Below are 13,879 nucleotides of genomic sequence, written 5' to 3' on the forward strand. Positions count from 1 at the left end.
AACCATTCCTATCAGTCAGGGCGTTCCTCTGACTTATTTTACATTTTGAGACCTGTTCCCTTTTGCATTTTGGGGTGTTTCTGTCCCTCGCGCCTACTGCTGATGAACTCTCTCTCTCAAAGGAGATCAATTAAGTCCATTTTCTTGAAAACTAGATGCAATGTTAGTAGAATGATGTCTCAAAGGCTCAGAGCTAGTATACGTCCCGTTGTGGTCATGACTGTTAGTTTTGTGTTTCTCGTTATTTAGCAGGAAAGCTGTTTCCTCCTCCTGGACCCACGGTGGTAATTAACATACGGGTCACAAGCACCGCAGGCGCATGGGAAAAGCGAGCTGGCTAACAAGCAGGAAGGACATTTCTATTCATTTGGTCGGGTCCTTCCCTCCCTCACCATCTGCAGCTCCATGTGTCCAAAGCTGTTCTCCAAGACGCAGAGGTGTTGAGGAATTCTTAGCCGAGCGAGGTTCTCTGGTGACCTGACATCCTTCACACTCATTCTGTGGTCTCCTGTCCAGCGGGGGCAGGGACTACCTGTCCCTGTTCGAGGAGGCTCGGGAAAATTCCGGATTGCCACGTGGCAACTGGTCTAGAACCAACGCGTCGTAATGAGATAGGGCACAGACTTTACGTAGAGGGTTATCCTGTAGAGCTGCGGATAGAGAATCCGTAACTGCAGAGCTTTGAAGTAGTGACAGATTGGCCAGTGTCAGAGAAGAGAACTTGGAAATGGCCTAGCAGTAGAAGGCATGAGGGGCATGCATTATCTCCGGGCTGAGAGACAGTGCCCAGGAAGAGCCCAGGGCCGTCGGTGGAACTTGATGGAAATCTGGGGTAGGCCTTTCTTAGGGGAGCATCTCCCTGGGGTCACTGGGCTACATTTGAGGGGTGCTCAGGGAAGCTGCTGGTCACAGGTGTCCTGACCACTGCCAACCAGGATCCATTCTCTGGAAGCTACTACCCTCCAGGAGTATTGGGAGGCTGGTGTCGGGGAAGTTGGATATGATACAGGAGTCAGTTCCTAGGAGGAAGAAATCAGGCTTTTCATGGGACTTTTCTGTCCCTGCTGACCGGTATTTGCCAATGTCCAGACCAAGGCGGATAGCGGGCACAGGGAACCCAGGGAAGTCACCATCACTCTGCTGCTCAAGTCTTACCTCCTTCGTCCAGCTTCCTCCTCCCCACCTGTCCAGGTCCTCTGATGCTTGATGGACACAGAAAAGCTAAGGTTTTGCTGCATTAGCGGGAGAACAGGGAGAGATGTGTCTACTTCATTTTCCAGGAAACAAAGTCTGCCTTTGACTTTAAATTTTATTTTTCTTTCCTCTGAGCAGAGCTTTGCTGTTTTTTAAGTTATTGTACTGGGCCCGACCAGTGTGGCTCAGTAGCTGAGTGTTGACCCTGCACCAAGAGGTCGCCGGTTCGATTCCAGTCACGTGCCCAGGTTGTGGGCCTGATCCCCAGTGGGGGGCGTGCAGGAGGCGGCCCATCGATGTTCTCTCTCATCCATGTTTCTCTCTCTCCCTCTCCCTTCCTCTCTCTCTAAAATCAATAAAGAAAAGAATTTGTTTTTATTAAATAAATTAGCGTACTGGGACATTATCCTTTATTTAGTAAATATATATTTAACCTGTTTTTTGTTTCCCTGCCTTTCTTTTTTCCTCCTTCCTGTTGGTTTCTACTTTTCCCTCCCTCCCCTTTGTCTCTTCCCTCTGGAGCCCACCCTCCCGCCGGCCCGGCCCCTCCTGCCGCACCCCTGTCGGAGCCTATGAGCTGAGAGGTGAGCAGTAGTCCGTCTCTGGCTCTTTTCCAACAGCTTCACCACCAAGCGTGTTTCAGTTTTGAAATAGCAAAGCGATAGGAGTTGTGTAGTTTCAAACATAATTGGCCTGGACAATGAGTGTTTTGGCAAAAAAACAAAAAAATCAAGACCATAGCACCAAGTTTTTATCATCAGAAATAATTTTATTATTTATTTTAAAGCAAATCAGTGTAACTGGTAGCAAAATGCGGCACAGAGAGTGAACTGGACAGGTTCCCTCAGGGCTACCAGGACCTAGATGTTCTTTTCCTCTGTGAGTGTAAGTATTTGAAACGGTTTGTTAAAAGGCTTTTATTAGCATCTTTCTGTTGTTTAAATAACAGAAAGACTAGTAAACTGTCACTAGTATAGCAAGCTGTAGGAATCGTGCCAAACAGTACATTTGGACTTGTGTTCATCATCAAAAAATAATTACCGTAAAAGGTATAAAACAACATTTCTAGTTTCATAGGCGATATTAGTCATGTCCTCACCCAAAACCCCGGTCTCAACAGTAGTCGAAATGCAAAAATACTGAACTTGAGATTTTCGGAGGAAACAGAAAATTCATAAAATCTTATATTTATTCCTAAAAATAACTGTAATAAAGGAAGGTCATGGCTATTCAAAGAAGCATCACACGGACTGTTGGTGTGCACACGGACTGTTGATGTGTATATGGACTGTTAATGTGCACACGGACTGTTGATGTGTACATGGACTGTTGATGTGTATATGAACTGTTGATGTGTACATGGACTGTTGGTGTGCACATGGACTGTTGATGTATACACGGACTGTTAGTGTGCACATGGACTATTGGTGTGCATATGGACCATTGATGTGTACACAAACCGTTGGTGTGCACACAGACTGTTGGTGTGTACATGGACTGTTGCTGTGCACACGGACTGTTGCTGTATACACGTGAACTGGGTCAGTACATGCACGTTTATTTTCCACTGCATACATCACTTTGATTCCACCTTTACTTTGAATAATTTCCATGTTAATGTGTGTGTTTGCCAACTAGGTGCTTATAACATACACATACCTCTGCGTACAACCTTACTTGCCTCTGGTTTTACGTAACTTGTTATAAATTCAACTTCTCTGCCTGATTAAAGAAAAGTAAAGATAGATTCTCCCTGTCGTTGAAGAAATCCTCAGGGTTTTGTTATTCCAAATTAAGGGTGAGGTAAAGTGCTGAAAACCAAAATGAAACAGAACAAAACAAATAGGCATTTCATTCTCCAAGCCAATACATACGATGGCAGCAAAGTTCAATTTCACATTTTATAGTTTACATTTTTATTTCCTTAGAATTATTTGGGAATAATTAGGGTTTCTTTCTCTCTGTTTTTAACCCTACTATGTTCCTTTCAATTATTCTGCTTCTTTATGGAAAAAAAAAAAGATAAAATTTCTCTTTCTAGTCTATTTTCGGTTGAACTAAGAATCAATGTCAAATTCAGAAATAAAGAAAAACACAAAATCAAAATTAACTTTTTAATTTTGCCCATGTCTCTCTCTGCCTTAACACTCTCCAACTAACGGGCAACTATACTCTGTGCTTTTCTCTCTCTTTCTGGGGGGTGAGGTTGGGGGGTGCAGAAATACAGCCGAAAGCAGGGGTGTCGCCAAAGGTCATTCGTACTTCATTTATCATGTCTGATTCTGCCCATTTATATTTTATTTTAATGGCAAAACCACCTATGTTTATGATACTGCTTTTTCTTCACAACGTTAAAACATGGTTCTTATAGATAACTTTTCAAAATTAAATAAAAAATTTTAGCATCAATTTCTGTGTATGACTATTTCAGTACTAACAGCATAAAAGAGGACTTACAATGTTTCAAATTTCTGTGTAGTCCATAAATAGTATAATTTTGCTCCTTTGAATTTTAAATTACCTTTCTAATGAAATATTCTATGTAGAGATAGGGAAAAAAAGATGTTGAAGCTCACTAGTCCAATGAAAATGATTGCATATTTTAGTTCATGTGTCAATTCTTGGATTAAATCTAAGTCAACAAATTCAAGTATTTCCTCTCTGTTAGGCACGATCAATATTTGCTTTTGAATGCACTCTTCTCGGCACACAAGTAAGATTGTGGGGGTGAGACACAAATGTAGCAAAAAGTTCAGGTTCTTGATTTTTTTTTTTATTTGTTTTGGTTTCTTCAGTGTAATAAAACATGCCATGAGCATCTCAAATTCTAAAATAAATATGGTGTCATATGAAAAAAACAACCAAAACAGGTGAAGATGACTTAAGGATTTATATTCTAAAGCAAACTGTGATTCTTACAAAAATGTCAGCCAACAAAGTTGTGATCTCTGTGGAGAGGAGCTGAGACATGTATGGCAAGCTCACTTTTATAAAAGAGCGATTTTAAAGAACATCGTGTGACATTTGATTTTTTAAAGGAGCAACGATCTTCTGTGTCCGTTGAGATGCACCAGCTAGAGCTGGACTTTTCATTGACTTTCATAAAACCTTAGAGTTTTTAAAAACCGACTTCATACAGTTTGGATTGCGGTCAAACAATTAAGTTACCAGATTCAAAATTGTGTGTTTTAACGGAGGTTTTGAAAAAACCATTCCATTGATGTCTTTCAAATAGAAATGAGAGGAATACCCATAACCAGTATGTCCAATTTCAAAATAACCTATACTTCTAAGAGAATAGACATTTTTAAAATATGAGAGATTTGAATATATTCCCATCTCGTCTATTTCATGCAGCAACCTTCCTTCCCCTAAGATACAGAGTTTTTTCAAACAAGATCCTTGTAGCAAAAAAGAAGTCCGTTATTCCCGAGCTATCAAAGCTGGGTCTCCTCCCGGGAGTCTGCGCCCGCCGCATTGCAGAGGCTGCTATTTCGAATGGGCTCGTTGTTGGCAAGGAAGGGCAGAGGGTCCGGTCGGATTAAGTATCTGATAAGAGAAAAGAAAGCAAAGAACTCTAACAGCCACTAAACACAAAGCTAGTTCACGTATGTGTTCGGTTTTTAGGTGATTTGATCTGTGTCCCTATTTACAACAGTGGGAGGACTCACTGTTTAGTTGGCCCTAATTAGTATTAATTTAAATATATATATATATTGGGGTAACATTGGTGAATAACGTTCTATCGATTTAAGGTGTGCAATTCTATAACATATCATCTGTATATTGTATGGTGTGCTCACCACCCGGAGTCTGGTCTCCTTCCATCACCATGTACTTGACCCCCCCTTAGCCTCTTTATCCTCCCCCCCCTTTCTCTCTGGTAAGGACCATACTACTGTCTGTGTCTATGAGTTTGTTTGTTTTGTCTGTTCGTTCGTTGTTTTCTCTTGTATATCCCACAGAGGAGTGAAATCGTATAGTGTTTGTCCTTTTCTGTCTGACGTATTTCACTTAGCACGTTCTCAAGATCCATCCATGTCGTCGCAAATGGCAGTGTTACATCTTTTTCATGGCTGAGGGTTGGTGTTACTTCCATTCCTAGGAAGATCGCAGTGATGGGTGCTGATAAACAAGCACCATTATACTTCAGTTCCGATCCATTTCCCCACCTTCCACTTACAAAACATTTATGATTTATATTAGCAGTTTGTTGCTATAGTACCCTAACATTAGCTGTTTCCTTTTTATCAAGGAGACTGAAATCCTAGCCAGGATTCTCCTATTACTTAACTGCTCTTAGTCTTATTTTTAATCATTCGCAAATAAATTTGATCTAAATAATTTCTGTACTCTTTTTACTTCAGCTGTTCTCTAATTCTATGCAACGAATGACTTGATAAATGTAATGAAGAATAGTATGCACAGATAATATTTTAGTTCTCTGGAAATGCATCGTTTAAAATTCAGGTTATGCTATAGTTAGCAATTATACAAAAGTATAAAAAAGAATTCTTAATTCATTCTATTAGCAAATAGAAAAATGTTCACCTCCCAGTTTGTTTTCTGAGAGATGTTTCCTTCTAACTGTGAAATGACACCATGAACACATGTTTCCTGAGCATCTCTCGTAGACTGTGCTAGGACTTGGGAATACGGACCGGATCCCTGTCCTTCACAGGATTAGTAGAGTTTAATTGATGAAGCAGATATAAAGAGAGAGAAAAAAAGAAGAAGAAGAAATTCCAAACACCACATAAGAGAAAAAGAGCAATACAATAAGGGAGTCTTCATTGAGGAGGTGGAGTGAACCGATCTCTCCAAGATCAAGGGTAGGGGAGAGAAAGGTGATCTGAGACATGGAGGATGCTCCTTGTATGTTTAGAAAACGATTTTGACTTGAAAAGACTGATGAGACCAGGAAGCAGCAGTCAGTTCGGGAAGGGAAGTGGAAACAGTTCCTGACGAGCCTTCGACTTCAGGATAATTTCTGTACCACAGACAGTGGGGTGCCCTGCGTGGGGGTGGGGAAGGCAGATAAAGCATCACAGAAGCCTGGTTTCGCGTCAATGAGAGAAGTATGCACCGTTTTATAGCAATCTGAGAAGGGACAGAAAATGAACAGAGAAACAAATTTAAAAGTGAGGACTCCGACGACGATGGTGTTCGTGCTCTTAAGAAATCGAGGAAAAATATTTATAGAAGACATTCCTTACTGAAAATGCGCAAAGGCGATCTGAAATGCTGCAGTCCTATTTTCTTCCGTCAAATAAAAGTTGAGACGAGTCTTTGAATCTAGAAACTGGATTTTGTTCTCTATGCACGCTGTTAAAATTATTTTAAATATCAATGGACATAGATTGAAGAGGAAAGATAATATGCATATTTTAATGTCATATCATCTAGTGATTTATTGTCCTTTGAATCAAATGAATGTTTGATCTAAACAATAAATTCATTTAAAAAATAAATAAAATGAACCTCGGAGAGTAATTTTTTTTAGAAAAAAACATAAAATGGCGGGAGTATAATTCATTTTCCTCTAAATTCACTGATGTAGCCGCAGAATGCCTTCCCCTAATATTATCACTACGGACCCTGTGAGGCTAATAAAATAAATTTCTAAAATGTGTTTTTTCCCAACTACTGGCCATGGTAGGCATGTTCCGTGATATTCATCGTTGCTCTGGTTACACCTACATTTCATTATCTCGATGCCACAAATGTGGATCGTTGGGCATGCATCATGCACAGTTTCTGATGAAGCAAATGACCCCACTGAAACCTTTTCCTAATAAGTCTTTTCATCTGGTTTGCTGTGCCTGGCAGGAAGTCTCGGGGCTTTGGCTAGGGTGAGATATTTCAGGTTTTCCTTTCGGAATTTCTCTTATGATTCAACGTATTTTCTCTTCTTTCCCCGAATATATACCAGCTCACAGGACACGGCATTCATGCTGCTATTTCTTCCTTTATTCCTCCACAGTCCTGCGATGTCCTTTCATAGTGTTACGTACAGAACTACATGCAATGCATTTGTTTATTGAGCACACAAATTAGACTTGGACATTTGTATCTCAGGAATCATAGGGGTTATAATGGTGGGAATAAACATATAAAAAATAAATTGGTGGTTTCTCGAATAAATGCCTCATGTGGGAGGGGAGGTCTACTTACACAATGTCATTGAGCTCTAGCCTGGTGTCTGGAGACGGGTTGATGAGGATGTACGACAGGGTACTCTGATGGTCATTCATTTCATCTAGAAGATAAATCAGTGCCAAGTTTGTTATGCTACTTACAGAGAATTGCAGGGATTAAAATAGAGCATCTTATGTTCAAACCATAGAGCTGTCAATGAGAACTTACTAGAGTTTTGCTCATGGTAGGATTGTGTACATAACTGACTGTTTTCCAAGGATGTCATTAGAATGTCTGACGGCTACTCCTTTTCTGTTCCAATAGGTCATAAAACTAAAGTATCCGATTCTGTTTGCAACAACCACAGTTATATCCTACCCTCTAGGCTTTGGCATTGAAAAGGTATTTTTATTAAAGAAATATCTCGACAAGATGCTGGCTTGATTTATTTTGCTTGATCAATCATAAAAAAAGTATTGTGGGTAGAGATGGCCATCCCAGAAAGGAATATTCATGTGGGAAATTCCTTGAAATATCATCTAGTGACATTGTGTTCAGAAACACGTCAAAAATGTATCTGGAGAGCTCCAATATGTTTGACTTTGTCATGTGCTGCATCTGATAAAAGCTAGTCTCCTGGTTTGGGGCAACACAGAGGATCTCACAGTGCAGCATTGAACTGTAGGTTTCAAAGAAAGTGGACTACCAAGTTACTTGTTTTTCCTCATATATATATATATATTATGAAAAGCTGTGTCATTTTAATTTTGTCAATTTAGTCTGAAGACATGGTCAGGTTTCAAGTTCAGAGAGCTGACTTTGAGTCTATAGGGCACAGAGAAAGAAGACAGCTTTGCATCTGCAGTTTTTAGCTGCTTGGCTACGATACCATGTAAATGCGGAGCAGTATGGAGACATCCTTCAGTAGTGTTAATCCTCCGAGGGTCAAGCATTTAGGCTGTGAGGGTTTTTTAAATTCCTGCTCTGGAGCCCTGGTACCCACCTAGCCACCTCCATTGTACAGAACTTTAGCTCCTGAAGGAGGTACTAAACTTTTCAGTTTGACCCAAAATCTAAGAATGTATGTCCTACCCATAGGGACAGGTCGATATTCACATAGCTGCCTACAACTAAAGCAAAGGTCTTTCAGTGATCAAGGTAGCTGGCCCTGGTCACCTCCTGCACTGGAAAATATATAGTATTTTTATAAAATAATGGCTTCCATTTTTATCTAACTAAAAACCTGTCCCTTGGATACAAAAGACAATACGTGCAGTGATATTTGAAAGTGATACATAGATGTGCCTTATTTGTAAAATCTATAAATGTAAGTCCTTATTTTATAGGGCAGATAACTACAGTGTAACTAAACCCACCCATAAGCACACCTGTAAAACTGTTACAATCACAAGATCATCAACTTGTTAGTCAAATGAAGAGATACATTCGGTTATATATACCTCCGAAGTAGATACAAAGAATTGTATTCTGCCATAAGGATAGAACATGGAGAATACCCTGTGAAATCTATATTTAAGATAAAAAAAACTAACCATTTTTAAGCATGAATATGTCTCAAATATTGCATGTGACACAATAGTACTAAACAATTCTTTGTCATTTATCTGAAATTTATATTTAACTGGGAATCCTATATTTTAATCTGTTAACCCTGAACATCTTACCTAGGGGTAGGTAGATGTCTAACTCTGGAGATAGAATTCCAGTACATGTATAACATGAGCCAACTCCAAATAAGGTACAATTTCAACTCAAAGGGCACTGTACTAATCCAAGATAACCAGGGTCATTGGTCTGTATAAAAAGCAATGTACGTATCTTTTTTGAGAAGTTCTTCCTCTGTGTGAATTTCCACTACTGCTGCACAGAGGAACAGAAATTAATAGTGCCTTCTGGAGACTACAACATGATACTCTGAAATGCAATAAGTCCAGCAGAAAACCACCTTCTTACTTGTCTATGCATAACTCAGATTCTTATACAAACAGCAACATTGAACTTATGAAAACAGTGAACATGGTTGAACAGTCGCATTAGGAGAAAACAGTTTTAACAACTTCCCCGTCAGTATCCATACCCAACCTTTCTTCTCCTCTAGTAGTAACATGATATCGTACTCATTTTTGGTTCCGGGATGAAGTCAGCATCTGTTGGTGACTTGGTTTGCATCTAAAGTGCCTTAGATGACTGAGAATTTTTACAGCAGTAGAAAGAACCAGCGCATCAATAATTTTTTTCTGCTCCAGTTTTGTCATTCTGAAGATTTTACGCCTTCCGTGGACTTCAGAAATTGGAGCAAACATTTTGCGAATGAGCTCAATTCAATGATACACATGGTTTATAGCGAGACCTGGGTAATAGCATGATGAGACCTGGTCACTCCTGATTCCTTCCTTGCCCATCCTTCACTGACACCTCCTAAGGGTGAGGCGAAGAGAAATGTTAAGAAGTGGCTGAGTTCAAAGCCCTTCTCTCTCCCTCATTCATGTCCACCTTGCTGTCGTGAATTCTGATGGGCTTGTGCTCCACCGTGTGGGGTGGAGACATCCTGCCATTCACTCTTTTGCTCTTTGTGACTCTGTGTTTAAGAATTAGGAGGTGAGTTTCCAAAGCCCATTGTGATCACCCATCAAAACCACACTCCACCATCTACTTTCTGTGGCCCTACATCTGGTGTTTTCATCTCTCTCTGTATTTTCTACACTGTTTTTTTGTTATTTCTGAATTCTGGAGGGAAAGCACATGGTAGGCTTTCTGGATCTTCAAGACCCTGTCACAGTCATTGTCACCGATGGAGGCAAAGACCCAAGTGGATTAAATAAGGCTTTTCCCCAAAGAATGCAATAAGGTGACTAGTGAATAAAATTAATTTGCTTTGGAAAACTTGGCTCATGAACCTGAATGAAGACTTATTTCCGACTGAGGAATCTGTTGTCATGCAGCTGTGAGCATGTGTGATGAGGCATCTCTGACCTCGGTCAAATAAAAGGCACCATGTCGCTTAAATCGTTCTGTGAAAATTAATATTTCATCATTGATGTAACTATTCGATCAAACTATTCTTCTTGTGAAAACCTGAAATGAGTGTACTAAGATATTGGAAACTTTGAAAGCAGTTCCGAGTCCAGTTCAGCCATTGCTGGGATTCGCCAAGAAACTTACCCTGCGGCGCTAAGTAGCACGTGCGATCCTAACACCAAAGCCTCCTGTCCGAGACCTGCTGCTCAGAGCGCTAAGCAGATGACGGTCTTAGGAAGGAAAGAGAGTGATTCTCTGACCGTTCTTACAAATGAACTCAGCGGGCCTCAGGCCACACACACGAGCTTCATTGGGGGGGGGGGCGGGTTAAAACTCTCCTTTGCAAGTGCTGTCAGAGCATTTTGAAAAGGATAAAATTTGATAAGAAAAAATTCAATCTTATTTATATTTGGGTACGTTTCACTAAATAATACTTTCAAAACACATGCCCATTATGGGTTTTGTGATCAGAGAAATGTTTTAAATAATAAATATGGAGGTATCCGAAACAGAGGCTCTGGAACCAGAGCGCCTGGGGACAGTCCTGGCTTGCCCGGTCACGCACGCCGAGACCCAAGGCCAAGGACTTGATTTCTGTCCATCTGTCCGTGCTGCTTCCTTGGCTGCAAGGTGGAGGGACAGTAGGGCCACCTCGTAGGTTATCCATAGAATTAAAGGGTAAATGACGAGTATGACTTAAAATTAATATGTAGTTCTTACAATCAGTGCCTGATTCATATCAAGTGCGATCAAGGTTTTCTGTCATTAGGATGTCATGCCTGATGAATAATCGTATGTGAAGGTGTTGGCGTGCAGAGATAAAGAGTACATGTTTTGACACGTGGCAGAGGCCGGGGTGGTTGAGTTCAGGTGTGCAATTCAGACCCTGAGGACAGACTGCAGGGAGCAAGGAGGCCAGTCATCGGCGACGATGTTGAAAAGCAAGCTAGGACCAGATCCCATCACAGGACCTTGACCAGAAGTTTGCATTCCATTCTCTAAATGGTCAGAAGCCAGCAAAAGGTTAGAAGGGCGGGAGATTTGGCACGATCTGATGTCTTGTGGAACATGTCACCTTGGCTGCTCTGAGGGAATGAACTTGGGGGGCTCCAACTTGAACCAGGAAGAGTACACAGATAATACAGAAGCCCGGGTGCGAGACGATGGTGGCTTGTCGAAATGGCAGTGGAGAAAATTCGGAAGGAGGGAGGGAAAGACAGAGAGCATGAGAGAGAGAGACAGAGACAGAGAGACAGAGAGAGATTGTTCTAAGACGAGAAACACCATAGCGTATTTAAGTGCTGATAGAAAACACAAGGAAACAATACAAAAGAAGTCGATGCTATGCCAGAGTGAGAGTATATTTTTCTTCAGTCACAACAAAAACTACTCTAACAAAGACAACACTCTCGGTCCACAGTGCTTACTTTTCCTACAAAGTCCAATCATTTAAATAATCGGTAGTGCCCTAATCCACTGTGATTTCAGTTTTCCCTCATGGACCATTCTAGCCATCTTCTTGAGAGTCACCCTGCTATGGAATACACTCTTCAGACCAAAGGCAGGGGTATTTTCGTTTTAGGGTTACCATTAAGCCAGATGTAAAGGTCCTGTGTGATTTTAAGAACATCGTTTAAGTTACTGCAGGATCATCATTATGGTACGACATTACGAATTCTGCAATGTAGGCGGTTCAGGGTGGTCTCTTTTCTATCTTTGATTTCTCTATCATGTTCTGTTTCCCTCTGTCATCTTGAACCTATAGAGCACACTATAATAACTACTTTCATATCCGTGTTTTCTGGATCCATTTCTATTCATTGATCTTTCCACTGGTGCAGGTCATATTTTCTTATTTGAGGACCACCTGCTTGACTTTGAGCCTGTACGAGGCTTAACTCATTGTCCCCCTCCCCTTGGGGGACAGTGGTATGTGTTGCTTTTGTCCCCTTGTCTGCACGATACTGATTTGCATTTTTCCTAGTTACTTAAATTGAGAGCATAGAAAGCCATCATAATCGGAAGTTTCTTCCTGTTTTAGTGCATAGAGAAAGTTCATTCTTTGCTCCTTCATTGACTGTACTCAGCCCATAATAAAATGTTGAAAGTAAAAGGTTCACTCAACCAGTTAACTTCTTTTTTCAATGACAAAAATATTTCATTTTGTTCAAATTGGCCATATTTTCTCACACATATATCAACACACAAGACTTTAATTTCCAGTCATAAAGATAAAATATATGTGTATTTAAGTGAAATTAAGTTATCTATGGTGGTCAATTATGTAAAAATATTGATGTCATTGAAAAATTAATGTTCTGGGAAGGGTATGAAGCAGCTCAATGAAACAAAACTTTATCGTTTTAATTTAGGGAGAGATGGAAAATTCATTGACTAAATATTTTCATTTAGCATAAATCATTATTAGCTCAGCAATTACCCCCCTTGGAAACTTCATTACTTTATCTATTAAAAACACCTTTGAGTTTTTTTTAAATTAACATTCTATATACCAAATGAGAATAACATAAAACAAGCCTATGTATATTTCTTTATGATTCTGACTGCCTCCTTGTGATAATGGATTAGTTTTGGAATATAAAACAACATAAAATCTATTTTCTGGGACTCTATGCTGGGTATCTATTCATTTACATACCAATATCATCATGCTCATTAATACAGGAAAAAGTTAAATAATATATTTTAAAAAACAGTAGATATTTGGTGTTGATGTAAAAAAATAAATTGTTGATGAAGTTATTAGAGTATCTCAGATACTCTCTATTATTCCTCCTGGGTACTAGTGTTTCAAAACATTCAAACGGTATATTTAGCTACCTTTTTATATGTAGTGCCTTTCTCCTTTTGTGGTAATTTGAAGATAAATTTGAATAACTCTGTACTAGAAAAAGGTACTTGACATATTGATTAGGACTTGGTAGAACTTTTGATGAAAGCGTTTATGCCAATGATCGATGATTTATAAAAATGTCTTACAGTAGAGAAGTTGATGAGTGTTACCATAACTACCACCACCATCTATTACTGGTGTGGCTGCCAATGTCAATCTTTTATTAAATGTGTTTCTTTGTTTCCCATAAGAAAGAGAATGACTAAGAATTAAGTCACAAAATTAGCTAAAAAAAAGAGTTCTTAGTCAATCTATCCAACAAATCAGGCACATTGTGAAGACTCTAGGCTTTCCAACGGACATAAGCAAGCCGGTCTCTAACGGGTAGTTACCTCTTTCTCACTTAAAAGGATTTCTTTAACTTTGTGGCTTGGCATTTCTCCTTCTACAAACAGTGTGAGTCGTACAACAGTCCATGCCAACACTGGCTGGTACCCGGAGTACCGGTCATGCCAGGAAAGCTTGCTTGCAAATTTCTGTATTAAAACCATGTGTCATTCTATGAGCTGATCATTAAGAATCTGTCAGTAGTTAGAAAGAATGATTTTTAGTGTGAGAGCCATTCTAAGTAGACTGTTGAAGAATAATACCAGT

General features: G+C 39.8%; 1 protein-coding gene across 4 annotated transcripts in view; it reads right to left on the minus strand.

The window, feature by feature from the left end:
- Positions 1-4,131: 4,131 nt before the first annotated feature.
- Positions 4,132-13,879, minus strand: part of KCNT2 (potassium sodium-activated channel subfamily T member 2) — a 165,919-nt gene continuing 156,171 nt past the window's right edge. For 3 of the 4 annotated variants that reach the window (XM_036277429.1, XM_036277428.1, XM_036277430.1), the window contains 2 exons: positions 7,369-7,453; positions 4,132-4,743 (listed from right to left, as the gene is read on the minus strand). In XM_036277429.1, coding sequence (XP_036133322.1) covers positions 4,632-4,743; positions 7,369-7,453 — 197 coding nt within the window. In that variant the 3' untranslated portion in view covers positions 4,132-4,631. Of the gene's footprint in view, positions 4,744-7,368; positions 7,454-13,879 lie in introns of those variants that run through there. The other variant, XR_004961413.1, reaches the window with a different exon arrangement.

This window comes from Molossus molossus, unplaced genomic scaffold, assembly GCF_014108415.1.
Source record: "Molossus molossus isolate mMolMol1 unplaced genomic scaffold, mMolMol1.p scaffold_m16_p_23, whole genome shotgun sequence".
NCBI classification, from domain to species: Eukaryota; Metazoa; Chordata; class Mammalia; order Chiroptera; family Molossidae; genus Molossus; species Molossus molossus.